We start from the raw sequence: 14556 nt of genomic DNA on the forward strand, positions 1-14556 counted from the left end.
GGCTATTTATCTATGCGTAAAGTTATTTTTTTATGCACCGAACCTCAAAGGTTTAAAAAAAGTTAACATTCAACAAAAGTAAACAAAAAAAAAAAAAAAAAGTGAAAATTATTACACTAATATTCTTTCATCCTCTTTATTTGCAGTGACATCACTGTAGAAGTACTCAGTTCAGAAATAAACATTTTTTATCACATCAAGCATTTTCATCACAATTACATCTAGCATCCCATAAATCAAAAAGAAACAAATATAACTTTTAACAGATTATTAAAAATAATTCTAAATATTGTAGTTAAATGCAGAGAGGCTGGGGGGGAATTAAGTGTTAATGAAAACATTTGGCCTAAAAAAGTTTTTTTTCTCGGGCTTGGTTACAAGGTTCTTTCAAATTTATTAGGTGACAAAAAGGTTAAATAGGCTGACATGAAGTAAAAAATTAAAGTCAAGAAAGTTTCCAAATAGATATAAACATATTTTTAATTTAGAATGGTTAGCTACCACAATGCATTAAAACCCTGTGAAACGCTGGATAATTATAATTAAAATTTCTCAAGTTTTACTGCAAAGTGTGAAAATGCCCTTTAAGGATATTCAGTTAATTCACAGAGGACCTTGGGTGGAAATTAAGCATATGAATTTAAAATAAGTAGAATAAGAAAACAAATAAACAAATGAATATTTTAGAAATACTTATAAATGCCTTTACTAAATTAAATGCAGAAGTATTTTATTTAGATTTGTATAAATATTTTATTTCAAAATCAAATAACTATATTGGACATCTAAGTTTATAAATCACATCTTCTTATTTTTATTAAATATGCTGTATAAGGTCACATTCTCCAAATACTTAGAAAATTATGTATAGTGCACAGCATTAATTATGGTTTAGTGAATTTATATCTTAACATACAACCACCGCTGATACAAAAAGGCTAAATTTACATATCATCTCTTTTTTACTTTGAAGCAAATTACGGATAATAAGGATAAGGAATACTGTTTTTAGTTTGAGAATCTTTTTGTTGTTCATCATACAAAATAGAATATTGATAAACTTTTGAAACATTTAAGATCTCATCTTGAACATTGTGCCTTACTTCTGATCAAACAATATCAACAAAATATCTCCTGATAACTTGCAAGTTTCTGACTGCTCAAACCTTTCTTCTCACATATAAAGTTTTCCAGTTTTCATTAGCTTGGTAAAATTAACATTCAAAAGCGCCAATGAAGCCATCAAGTTCATGTGCTTTTCCCGGGCTCAGAATTTTACATATCCAAAGTAGTCTTCAAAACAACTTTGGGGTAGATTAAGCATTGTCTTCAGATGCTGGAAAAAAAAAAAAAAAAAATCTTCTAATGGATTATATGTATCATTTTCTTGTTATAAAAAATTGAAGCATATTTGGAGTATAAAATATTAATAAATTATAAAACACACTCACAAACTAAGAAAAAATAATATATAGTTATATACTAAAATTGGTTGTATATTGTATATAATTTAAATCACAGTAAATGTATCATGTGTACAAGGCATTGAAAATAAAAACTAGTTTTTAAATTCATTTGAACATTATTATTGTCAACTACATTACTGCTAATCATACTACTACTATATTTCATTATGTATTTCCCCCCTTTTTTTTTAAATTTTAGCACAAAGTTCTGAGAACATTTTAAGTACCCACGTAATTTTCAATTTCTTCAAGGTATTCATAAAGAAAATAATTTTAAAAAATTGTTCAATTTTTAGATTAAATTTAGAATTAGTTTTCAAAATTTTAAAATTAGATCATCAATGCAATGGATTTTCATTCTACTAGATGATTTGCTTGAGGATTATGGGTGGATGGGCACTCACTGATCAAGCAATAATAGTGAGGGGCTCTTAGAAAATGGGGATATCTAATGCTGTTGATGATTCTGAAGGTCCTTGCATATCAGAAAATAGAGTGACGAGAAAGACAATGATCATAGTCATAATGTCAACAATTTGTAAACTGTAGAAGACAATGGAGAAACAAGTGTTACATGATTTCAAAACCAAAGGAGTAGTAGTGGACAACAATGAGATTGTGCAAGAATGAGGATCAGATAGGTAAAAAAGAAGATATTTTATTACATACCGTAATGTCAATATTAATATGTATCCCTATTGGAATGTAAACTTCTTTTAAATGGATAGTTTTGAGATAAGTAATTGTAATTTATCCATAAATATATTTCATTTTTTATATTATTACTGCAACCATGTCCTTCATAAATTAAATCATTCGCATCATTTGCAATAATATTAACAAAAAAGGGGAGAAAAAATACACAAATAAATATGGTATGTTTATGTACCTGCACAATATTTATTTGAAAAAAAATCATCATGTGATTCATACTGGGAAAATGAAAACCATGTTCATTAAATAATCTTTTCAACTACTACTATGAAAAATATATATATTAAATCTGGAGCTTTGTAGAACCTTCTGAGGAAAATTTTCAGTTACTCAAAATTCTATGCTAATTTACTTAGTTCTGTTGAGACCTTTTCTTCAAAGTATACGAATATAGTTTTAAGGGTGTTAATGGAATATTTAGATTTTATTTGAAAGTGCAAAAGTGCAAATACTTGCAGCACTTTCTGGTTACCTGCCTCAGTCCTCCCGAAAAGTTACCAATAATTAGTGACTAATTGTTCCTCCAACCTGAAATAGAAAAGACAGACATTCTCAAAAATGATGGCACATTACGAATTACATAAAACAGCAACCAATTAACAAAATTATAAAAGCAAGAAACACCCACAATATCTACAATCGCCTTTTTCTTGACTCTTTTCTCCATGTACACAGGATCTGCTTTAGCTTCAAAAAACATCAAGCAATTACAAAACACTATTATTTCCCCATATACAGTATGTTTTTCTCAAAAAACATTATAGAAATGAACATATTTGGCATTGCACATGTTATTGTTTTCCCATGTTATCAGCAATCTGTTTTCATTAAAAAAAATCAGAGAACTGAACAAATTGTTGCATTAGTGCACAGATTCAAAAATTTATGAAATACAACTTCATGGAATGCAAATTTTTGTGCCTTCTATTGTTAGGTAAAATGCCAAATTTCCCTTTCTTTTTCAGCAGCCAGCAAACTTCATAACTGCAAAACCTTTAATCAAAAAAATGATCATCAAAGTTGAAAAGCCCAAAACAGCTTTTCAGGATAAGACATATTTCTATCTTTTGGAAAGTTTTATCCAAGAAAAAATGAGCTGATGGTAAAAGTAAATTTTTTTCCCCTGTATTTATTTGGCAAAGGAGCTTTTTTTCGGGGGGGGGGGGATTTCGTGCGTGTTTCCATTTCTATTTATTAATATATATATATATATTTTACATATAAACCTAACAGTGATCGAGCAGTAGGATCCTAAAGACTGGTGGTTTGACAAGAGCTCAAATCTTTTCTGATGTTGCAGTTATTATTAAGGCCCAAGAAATAGTAATTTGTTACTAAATAGGTATCCTTAATTCAGTGTATATACAAGTTTCTAATTATCATGCATAGTTACAGATTTTTCTGAATGAAACATTTTTCAGTACTTTTCCATTTTGCTGGCGCAAAGCTCACCAAGCAGATTTTGTTAGCGACAACCCACAGTATACACATTAAAAATGTTATTTCTAAGAATTTTTTACTTTGGACACATAACCATTTTAATATAGTTAAAATTTTTTTTCTTTTCAAATGGGTCTCTTATTTCCCCCTTCTCGACATAAATTTCACGAGATAACTGTTCAGATGATGACATGCTGTTCCAGTCCACAACTGTTCCCTGACTGATTTCCAACTGACTCATTTTCACACCATTTAACTAATGTTAATTCTTCACTCCAAGCACAAATAAACTTCATACACTTGAAAAAACTCAATTTCTACGAGTCAAACCGTCTGCCTTTCCCGATATGTTTACTATGACAAATTCAAACGTTGCAGCGCCACTGCATTTTTGTCTCCGAAACACAATTTCATAATTATTATCACAAGTAGCAATCTTTGGCAAAATGCCTAAGATTGAAAGAATTTGGCAGATTCTTCCACTGCACTAGACAAATCCAAAATTTTAATTGGTTTTCCTTCTATTTTTGACATATTAGGGAAAAGACATGACTCATAAAAAATGGCCGCAACTTGTTTAAAAAATGTTGCGGTAAAAGGTTACTAGCCAAGACATACAATTTGACAACTTTATCGCCTACACCGGTGAAATGGAAAAGTACCAAATTTTCATGTCACAGCTTCAGAAAAAATGAACTTAAAGTTTAAGTAGCTTAACATCTATGGTAAATAAAGTTCTGCTCAAAAGAATTTCTGCATATATACATCATGGCAACCATGATAAGATTTGGGCTGATCTTTGGAATATGGTCACTGGTAGTTTGGCGACATTTTGGAGGCGATAAAGGTTACTCCTATGACTTTGGAAATAATGTGAGAAGTACTCAGTTCCGATTACGCATTATTTTGTGTGAGGGAATAGAGAGATCATCAAATATGTCATGTGACATTAATGGATGAATTACAGTTCTTTAATCGGAAAAGGGGGGAAATCTGGAAATTTTGTATTTAGCTTTATTCAGTGTTGGTTAATTTTTGGATCCTATGGCCCTAACTAAAGTGAATTCGAAATGGGTACTTAGGCATTATGATAAAGAGAATTTTGCTTTTTATTTAGCGGAGGAAGTATAGAGGAAAAATTCGCAGAAAAAATCTTTCAATAATTTTATTGAATGAATTAGAAAAGTGTATCCGCCATGTAATCAAGATTCTGAAGAAGATTAGGTAAGTTAGTATTTTTAGTTATCTGAGGATATTATTTTTATGCATTGTTCTAAATGTAAGGAGTAAATAAAGTAATATGGTATTATTGGAAAATTGTTATTAGCAATGATTTAGTATAAAGTAATTAAGATTGTAAGCTAATTTTTATTAATTTAATGTATGTGCTTATTTATATTTTAAGTAGTGTTTTTGAATTTAATTATATTTTAATTAAATGATAGTTATTTTGTGAATTTTATGTCTGTAGGAATTTGGTATACGTTTCAGTTGAAGTAAACGTGCATGGAAATAATTTAAATATTTGACACTAAGTATTTGTAACCATTTGTAATGTTTGCTGTATGAATTCGTTGGTGACGTTTATAATATAATAGAAAGTTTAGAGGTAAAAGTTTTTGAATATTTTATTTATTTTATACGTGGAAATGTTCATCCTTGGAAAGGGTATGTACTTTTTCGCGATCAGGTAATTTCATATATGTGCTTTTTACCAAGTTTAAAGATTCACAGAATTTTTTTGCATTTTCATGCAAATTTTTGTAATTTATGAGAAAATAGCAATGTAGATGGATAAAGTTAAGAGTGTGTGCAATGCCATTTTTGTGCAATTCTGGGATGTTTTTTTAAGTAAAAATAAGTCGATGTGTAAATGGTTTATGTGTATGTGCTATTTTGAAAAACGTGCAAGGAGTTTGCGATTGTGCACTTTTTCCCAATTTTGCAGATAATATTTGTCATGATTAAGCAGTTTTGTTACATAAAATTTCTAGCATAAGTGTAATTCAACTAGTAGATTGTTGGAAAAAGTGTTCAGTAACTAAAAAGAAAAGAAACATGTCTTTACTTCGTGAAGACAAAATGGTGGCGAAAAAAAAATAGAGGGTTGCTGTAGCAGAGTTGGTCGCTAAATTTTCGCCAAGTTACCATAATCCAAAGATCAACCAAGATTTGTAGTACTCCGTCTTTGATATGATTTAAAAAAATTCCTCGTCATTATAATTCGCTTCTGATAGCGGAGAAAGTGACACAGAGGTTATTGAAAAAGAAAAAATTTCAATTGACAAATTACTCGGTATTCTTGGCACAGCAATTATAGGTCTTGAACAGCGGAACTTTGTAACTGAACAAGAAATTATGTCTGTTTATAGAATTAAAGAGAAAGTATTATCACATAAAAAACGAAGCAACTTAAACAACTTACATTGAAAGAAATGTTTAATAAAGTAAACAAATAAATATTAAGCTTTTTTTTTTTGTAAATTCTGATTACCTTTAGATCATAATTGTTCTTTATTTCATAAATTACAGTTTCATATTTTAAATTTTATAATTTCTGCATGCCATCTTACCAGATTTAAACTGATGATCTATAATCTGGAAATATCGATAATCTGGAATTGCCCAAGTCCTGACGAGTCCGGATTAACGACTTTTGACTGTATTAGTAAAAGTTTACAATTGGGTGCCTCCCTTTTTTTTTTTGTTTTGTTTTTATTATTATTCTTTTTTGATGCCAAGATCGGTGCCAGGAAGGCACAATTTCAAGATGGTTGCTACAGAAAAACCAAAATACGAAGAATTGCATAAACTTGGTGTCCATGTTCACACTGACATATTTTCACTTAATAAAAATCAGAGAATTGCACAAACTAGGCACTGCACACTGCTTTAACTTTGTACACATCAATCTATTTTCACTTAAGATCATGAAGTTGAAACAAAGTTAAAACTATTATGGTAACCAAAAATGGGGTTTTCATCACCAAGACTGAACAAAATTTGCTGCTAATCCAAGGGGCACCCAATTCATTTTTTATAGTCAGACAAAAAGTAAAAATGTTATAAAAGCAATAATGAAAACCTCATTTTGCTGTATGAATTCACACAATTACACATCCGTGTAAATTTGCATGTGGTTCCTCAGAAAGGAACACACCAAGAGTTTACCTCATGCTACTAAGAATCTTTTTTTTTTTTTTTTTTTCAGGGGGAGGGCAGAGTTTATAATATGCAAAAGTTGGCATTGAAAACAAAAGTCAAGTATCATGTTAAGTAATATTAAAAGCACCAATCTTAACTATCAAATTTTGACTTTTTTAAAAATGACATTTTAAAATATTGTTTTCATATTGTGCTTTCCTAACACAAAAGACTTAAACTTTTAAGAAAACCTTCCAACTTATCCCTCCTGCCATCAGATCTTTAATACCTACCAAACTGGTTAAAGTCAGGTGGACATTCATTTCAACTCAGTATTTAAGGTTACTATAAACAACATGGTCATCATAATTTTTCATTAATCACTCCCAATAGTAATAATACTAAAATCGTGCCCAATTTTTTTGGTACCCAAGTCTTTACGCGGCTAATCTTTGGAATATGGTAACATGTAGTTTGGTGACATTTTGGTAAGGCAATCAAGGTTACTAGGTAGGACTTTAGCAATAATCTGAGAAGTACACAGTTCGAATCACAGATCATTTTGTCTCAGAGAAATTAGAGATCACGAGACATGTATAGTGACATTTTCCGGAAAATTCCAATTGGGATTTTAGCTAATAAGCACTTAGAAACAATTTCGCTGCTAAAGTGCAGAATCGCCCACTTATTTGTTTGGCGCTTTTTACAAGAGTAAGAAGAATTGGATTTTTGCCAATTTTCTTTGACTTTTTAGGTGAAAATTGGGTAGATGTGTACATGGATAAAGTCGAGAGTGTGCGCAATGACATTTTTGTGCAATTCTGGGATTTTTTTTTAAGTGAAAATAGGTCGACGTGCATGGATACCGTGTATATGCAATTCTTAAAAACGTGGCAAGCAGTGGGCGATTCTACACTTTCTCCCAATTTCGCACCTAATCTTCATCAAGTTTAAGCTATTTTGTTCCATAAAAGTTCTAGCGTAAGAGTAATTTGGCTAGCAGATTGTTGGACAAAATGTTGAGTAAAAAAGAAAAAAAAAAAAAAAAAAAAAAATATGCCTTTACTTCATGAAAACAAAATGGCGTCCAAAAAAAAAAAAAAAAAAAAAAAACTAGCAGGTTGCTGTAGCAGGGTTGGTTACCAAAAAATCACCAAATTACCATAATCTAAAGACTCACCAAAAAAACACCAAGAGTTTACCTCATGCTACTAAGAATCTGTCTTTTTTTTTTTTTTTTTTTTGGCAGGGGGAGGGCAGAGTTTATAATATGCAAGAGTTGGCATTGAAAACAAAAGTCAAGTATCATGTTAAGTAATATTAAAAGCACCAATCTTAACTATCAAATTTTGGCTTTTTAAAAAATATTGTTTTTATATTGTGCTTTCCTAACACAAAGTAACTTTTAAGAAAACCTTCCAACTTCCCGCCATCAGATCTTTAATACCTACCAAACTGATTAAAGTCAGGTGGACATTCATTTCAACTCAGTATTTAGGGTTACTATAAACAACATGGTTATCATAATTTTTCATTAATGACGCCCAAAAGTACTAATGCTAATCTTTGGAATATGGCAACATTTTGGTAAGGCGATCAAGGTTACTAGGTAGGAGTTTAGCAATAATCTGAGAAGTACACAGTTTCAGTCCTTTTTACCAACTTTAATGATTCACAAAATTTTCTAATTTATGAGAAAAATTATTTACATGTTTCATATATAAATTTGCCCTATAAAAACAAATTTCTGGGTACGTTTGTTCCACTCTTTTCAGGAAAATTCCGATCGTGATTTTAGCTAATAAGCACTTAGAAACAATTTGGCACCTAATCTTCGTCATGATTATGCACTTTTGTTAAAGAAAAGCTCTAGCATAAGCATAATTCGGCTAGCAGATTGTTGGAAAAAATGTTGAGAAAAAAAAAAGCCTTTACTTCGTGAAAACAAAATGGCGTCCAAAGAAAAAACCAGCATGTTGTTGTAGCAGGGTTGATCGCCAAGTTACCATAATCCGAAGATTCTTCCTTTATCCTTGGAAGTTAAAATTTTTCTTTCACCAATAGATGAAAAAATTGGAAAAATACCAAGATGGAAAAACTCCCTATATAATTAATTTTTCCAATTCCAATATCTTCTTATATACTTTATCTACACAGGGTTCCACTTCTTGGTATGCCCAAGATTTGACTGGAAATATTTGAGGAAGTATGTAAAATGAAACTGGAACTACGTAAAAATTGACCACAGGTCTTTAGTATTTCTTTACTATACATCAAAGTATGCAACACATTATTTCATTACAGGCAGAAGAAAGACATTTCTACAATTAATTGCATTTCTATGATAACATCTGCATTACAGAGAAATGCTTTGCTTGCACAAAGCACATACAAGTTACAGTTCTATGATCCACACAGTGCAATTTGGTAGACAACAGATGTAAACACTAAACACATACTATTTCCAAAATCCTGGACAAAGTACACTAGAGTGACAAGGATTCAGGTATGGGAAAAAGTGGAGAAATGCAGAATCCATCAAGGCTGACTCTGAATAAGAGAAATAGTCTAAACCAGCAATTCTCAACCGGTGGTATGAAAGGAAAAAATAGACATTAAGATTTAAAAAATAACACTTGCTAACTTTTGGCTGAAACAAAGCTATTAAATTTTTATTGCTTTCTTGCACAACTTATTTGTATGAACTAAGGTTTTTCTTCCACGTTATATTTGAAAAATAAATACAAATCAAAATTAAAAGTGAATCCTAATTTACAGTTAAAACTAAGTAAATCAAGACCAAACATAAAGACAATCTCTCTTAACCAAGCCCAAATTTCACACTAAATTTTAGAAGTAAAGTAGTATAACTTAAATTTTCATAATTAAAATAACCAATTTTTAATCTAATACTTTTTTATGTATTCATAGTTAATACTACAAATACCCGATAGGTTCTGCAAAAGGTAAAATATATATTTTCTAAAATAATTCCATTGAGAAATTAAAAAATGTTATGGTGGTACTGAAGTTTTTCAATTTTTGTTTAGATGGTACGCACTAGTCCAAAGGTAGGGAACCGCTGGTTTAAACCTTTTCAATTATACTGGGCACATATACTTTAGACCTCTGGATTGGATGGATGTGAAAATGTTGCTTAAGTGAGTACTTTTTAAAAATGACTTGAGATTTGTCTTGCAGAAATCAAGTTCTTTCTCTTGTAAAATAATAAAAATTAATTTTTTATTTTGATCAAATGCCCTCCAGTGCACCTAAAATAAAAGAAACTGTTTAATTACTTTGAATAAATGACAATTTACATACGTCACACAGGGTCAGCAGTAGACTCTAGGCCACATGGCACATTGATGATCCTAAAAAGTAATCTGCATATCTTAAATTCTAACGGTGAGTGATCTCTAAATTCTAGGAATTTTGCTATCCACTGCAATTAAAACATAGTTGACCTTACATAGTGAAGATTCTATGCTTCATGCATAAGTCCTATTGCACTGAAAATTACAGGTTGTTACTAACCTAAATCTTCCTTCAGATATAAAGCTTCTTTCAGCATACATAAACATGTTTCTTCATTTGTCAAAATGACTAGTTAACTTATAAGACTTCAATTCCATTAGCAGTAAAGAAATCAGAAATTTAAATCACTATTTACTATCACATTTACATACCTCGCATGCAAGGTTTGTCTCCCGTAAGAATATGCATATGTTTAAATTACCTTTTGGACTATACGACCTCTTCCATACCTCACACGAGGTTTCTCTCCTGTGTGAATACGCATATGGGCAATTAAATTCTGTCTAAGTCTAAATGATTTTTTACATACTTCACACATATGAGGTTTTTCTCCACTGTGAGTAAGCATATGTTTATTTAAACTGACCTTTCGTATAAATGACTTCTTACATACCTCACACTCGTGCTGTTTCACTTGTGTGTGAGTAAGTATATGCATGTTTAATGTAACCTTTTGGGTAAATGTTTCCTTACATACTTCACACATATGAGATTTCTGTCCTGTGTGAATACGCATATGCATGTTTAAACTACACTTTTGAGTAAATGTTTTCATGCATACTTCACACACATGAGGTTTCTCTCCTGTGTGTGTAAGCCTGTGTGCATTTAAACTAGTTTTATGACAAAATGATTTCTTACATATTTCACACACATGAGACTTCTCTGCTGTGTGACTAAGCATATGCCTGTTTAAAGAAGTTTTTAATCTAAATGACTTCATACAAACTTCACATACATGCGATTTCTCTGTTGTGTGAATAAGCTTATGCCTGTTTAAAGTAGCTTTTAATCTAAATGACTTTTCACATACTTCACACACATGACGTTTCTCTCCTGTGTGAATAAGCATGTGCATATTTAAATTACCTCTTAAACTAAATGACGTTTTACAAAATTGACACACATGAGGTTTCTCTCCTGTGTGAGTATACATATGCATGTTTAAAGCACCCTTGCTCCTAAATGACTTCTCACACACTTCACACACGTGAGGTTTCTCTCCTTTATGAATAAGCATATGATTCTTTAAATAACCTTTGTGATTAAATGGCATTTTACATATTTTGCACACATAAATTTTCTTTCCTGCATAAACATGCATATGCATGTTTAAACTATTCATTTGATTAAATTGTTCCGTACCTACTTCACACATATGAAGTTTCTGTCCTGCATGAATAAGCAGCTGTTCTATTAAATCACTCATTTGCCTAAATTATTTGTTACAAATTACAGACACATGAAGTTTCTCTTTTGCATCAGTATGTATATGTTCTTTTAAAATATTGCCTTTGCCACATGAATTATTACAAATCTCCTAAAACATGAAATTTACGCACTATTTTCATAAATATAACTGACTTCCTTTATATCATAGACGTTGCTATTGTTAAAGCTTAGCAGAAAAACGTCGCCGATTTTTTTAGCTTTCAACACTTAAACGTATAAATCATACTTCACCACGAACTAGCCCTTTATTAAACAGTCGCATGATAGTTTCAGAATAGTTGCTATCCTTAAAAAAACTACAAGAGCTTTATTAATTCACGAGAGAAAATCAGTTTCAACGAAAACAAACTTTATCATCACGAAGGGTAGAATAACTGTACTATATTGTTTTGGAACTTGAATATCTACCGCTGTTGCCATACACAAATTACTAACCTGAACTAACAAAATCTCTGTTGGTCTCTCTGAGGCTTGCTCATGAGCTAGGAAATATAAAATACAAATAATAATAATAAATCTGAAAGGTTTTAGATTTTAAATTACGTCTAAAGGACTTTTTTTAACGTTTTGTGTGTTACCTTTATTTATTAAATATCATGTCCTTTGCACTTAAACCATAAAATTCAGCTAAACAACAATGTCATAAAATAATTCGACCGCCTCATGACCTAATAGTTCGACCGCCTCATCCGCGACCATGAGAGCAAACACGCATGCGCCATTCGGACCGAATTATTCTCAAAATAGGATGGAAGTGTGGGGACTTTCCTTCCAGCATACCTCTTTCTGAAGAAGAAAAGACCTTTCACATCGCAGGAAGTAATACCATGGGCGTGTCTATGTGTTTTGGCAGAATGCCAACCAGGGTTACTCTTGAAACGATAGAACTATATCTTTAGAATTTCCGATATACGGTTCCGTGCGCTGGAGATAAAAGATCGGCGTTAAATCCCCAAACGCACAGGGAGGTCACGTGACATCTAAACTATATGCAAGATGATGTCACATCAAGGACACGCCCTTTACGCTCAGTAAATATTTACTCATAAATTGAAACATGATTGTGCGATGTGGGTTTCAGAAGCAGAAAAATTTCGTGAAAATACTACAGTTCTTTATATATTAACATTTTAGCACGTATATCTTTCTAATACACTCTTCTGTTTATTTTAAATCACTGAGAAATATATGAGATTTCAGTTTTAAATTAATATGTTAATATTTGCAATACATTTCACCCAGTAATTAATGATTTGTGCTTTGATTTCTATACTGTATTAGGACAAAAATAATACTTTCTTTTCTATATATTATTAAAATGAAGAGTTAATGAATTTAAAATTACGAACTTTTTTTGGTAATAAATATGTATTATTTTATTGCATATCTGAAAAGAATCTGGTTTAAATATATATTATTTATGTAGTTATTGGATTGAAGAAGTAACATGTAGTATGCTTCAACAGATCTAATGGAAGATTTTTTATTGTTTTATATGTTTATAATTTTTAATTTGTATAAAAGTTTGTTCGGAATAGTTTTGAAAAATATATTACACCCATACTAAATCTGAAAAACTAATTTTTATCCTGTGAAATACACTCAGATTTTAATGTGAATAAAACTGTGAAACTGCCAAGGTATTTTCTTAGAAAGCTAATTTCAATTTCAGGCTTAGTGTAGTTTCTAATGTAGATACAAACCAGTTTCGTCAGAGAGTCCTTCACAAAGACATTCATCCTCTTAGGCTGTAGCCCTTACGTGCCATAATAAAATAAATTAAACCAAGCTCTAATAAAAATGTAATATTGTTTCTTCCTTTTTGGTACGGAGCACGTTTTGTAAAGATGTCAAGAATTTTGATAAATCGTCAGTGTAAACCATTTAAAAATATCTGGCAGTCCTAACAATGATGAATTACGGTTTATTTGTGATGAGAAGAGCTTCGAGAAAACCACCTTATCATATTTTTCACCATGAAAATGCTAATAATTCATAATCGCTCATAATTCTATCATGGCAAGAAGCGCTCTCCATATTACACTTGTTAATGTATTTTAAATTATTATTTTTTAATCTTAAAATTTTTAATTTACTGAGAAATAAGGAAGATGCTTGCTATATCTTTTTTCAAGAAAGACACATATTTTACCTCGCATTCGAATATGCAAAAAATGGCCATTAAATAAAACTTAACATTAGCGAAAGCAGAAGTGCAGCTTAAAAATTTGCAAATGAAAGAAAAGGATATAAACAACTGGTTCATTGGTTTTAAAATACTATTTGTAACAGTGCAGCAATTTATTATTATTATTAAGATAAAAGAAACACTACAAAAATGTGACTATTCACTGAAACAGTTTGAGAGCGATGTATTCTCTGCATATAATTCAACAGCCAAATATGTGAATAGGTGGCCCTGAAAAAATTGTTAACATAGACGAAAATCTGTTCATACAGTAAAAAAAACCAAAGCTGGCATGATTCTTTGACAAGTTATGCCAGAAAACTGAGGAATTATTTCTCTCTCAGTTTCTAAATAGAGAGCTATCCACAATCATGGCAAAAATTGTCGACCATCTACAAGAGGGAACGACAATTTATTCAAACTTCTAGTGAGCATATGAAAGACAGGAACTGTACAAAGCAGCTTACAGGCATTTTACTGTAGACCATAAATTTCCTTTTGTTGATCTAACAACAGCTGCTCATGCGTAAAATATAGAATGACTATAGAGCTCTAGTAAGTGGTTGAATAAAAATTGAAGAGGCACGTTTCACTGTCATCATGAATCTTACTTCGTAGTGTTCATGTGGTGAAGATCTTTGACACCTTGGAATACTTCTTATGCCATATTAAAAGCAATCGAGGAAACATGGCAGCTCCAAAGTGTGCATATGAAGTAAACTTGAACTTGACCTTAGTTCTGATGCCAGCTTGACGTTTAAAAAAAATGGAAGCTGCAGTACTAAAGAAGTACCATAACCTTTTTAAAACTAAGGTTCCGTTTACATTTAAGTT

General features: G+C 31.0%; 1 protein-coding gene across 4 annotated transcripts; it reads right to left on the minus strand.

The window, feature by feature from the left end:
- Nucleotides 1-704: 704 nt before the first annotated feature.
- LOC118201674 (uncharacterized) lies at nucleotides 705-11930 on the minus strand. 4 transcript variants are annotated; one of them, XR_004760289.2, is made up of 3 exons: nucleotides 10089-11930; nucleotides 2653-2708; nucleotides 705-1336 (listed from the first exon to the last, which is right to left on the minus strand). XR_004760289.2 is itself a non-coding variant. In XM_035373814.2 (3 exons), exons 1-2 carry the CDS (start codon nucleotides 11509-11511, stop codon nucleotides 2685-2687), a joined length of 1032 nt encoding a protein of 343 aa, XP_035229705.1. In that variant the 5' UTR covers nucleotides 11512-11930; the 3' UTR covers nucleotides 705-1336; nucleotides 2653-2684. The 4 variants fall into 4 exon arrangements, 2 of the variants coding, with proteins under 2 accessions (XP_035229705.1, XP_035229704.1); XM_035373814.2 differs by having other exon boundaries at nucleotides 10504-11930; XR_004760290.2 differs by lacking the exon at nucleotides 2653-2708.
- Nucleotides 11931-14556: the final 2626 nt, after the last annotated feature.

The sequence above is a fragment of the Stegodyphus dumicola genome, chromosome 11, assembly GCF_044657685.1.
Source record: "Stegodyphus dumicola isolate Sdum_Otavi_A_Nest chromosome 11, ASM4465768v1".
NCBI classification, from domain to species: domain Eukaryota; kingdom Metazoa; phylum Arthropoda; class Arachnida; order Araneae; family Eresidae; genus Stegodyphus; species Stegodyphus dumicola.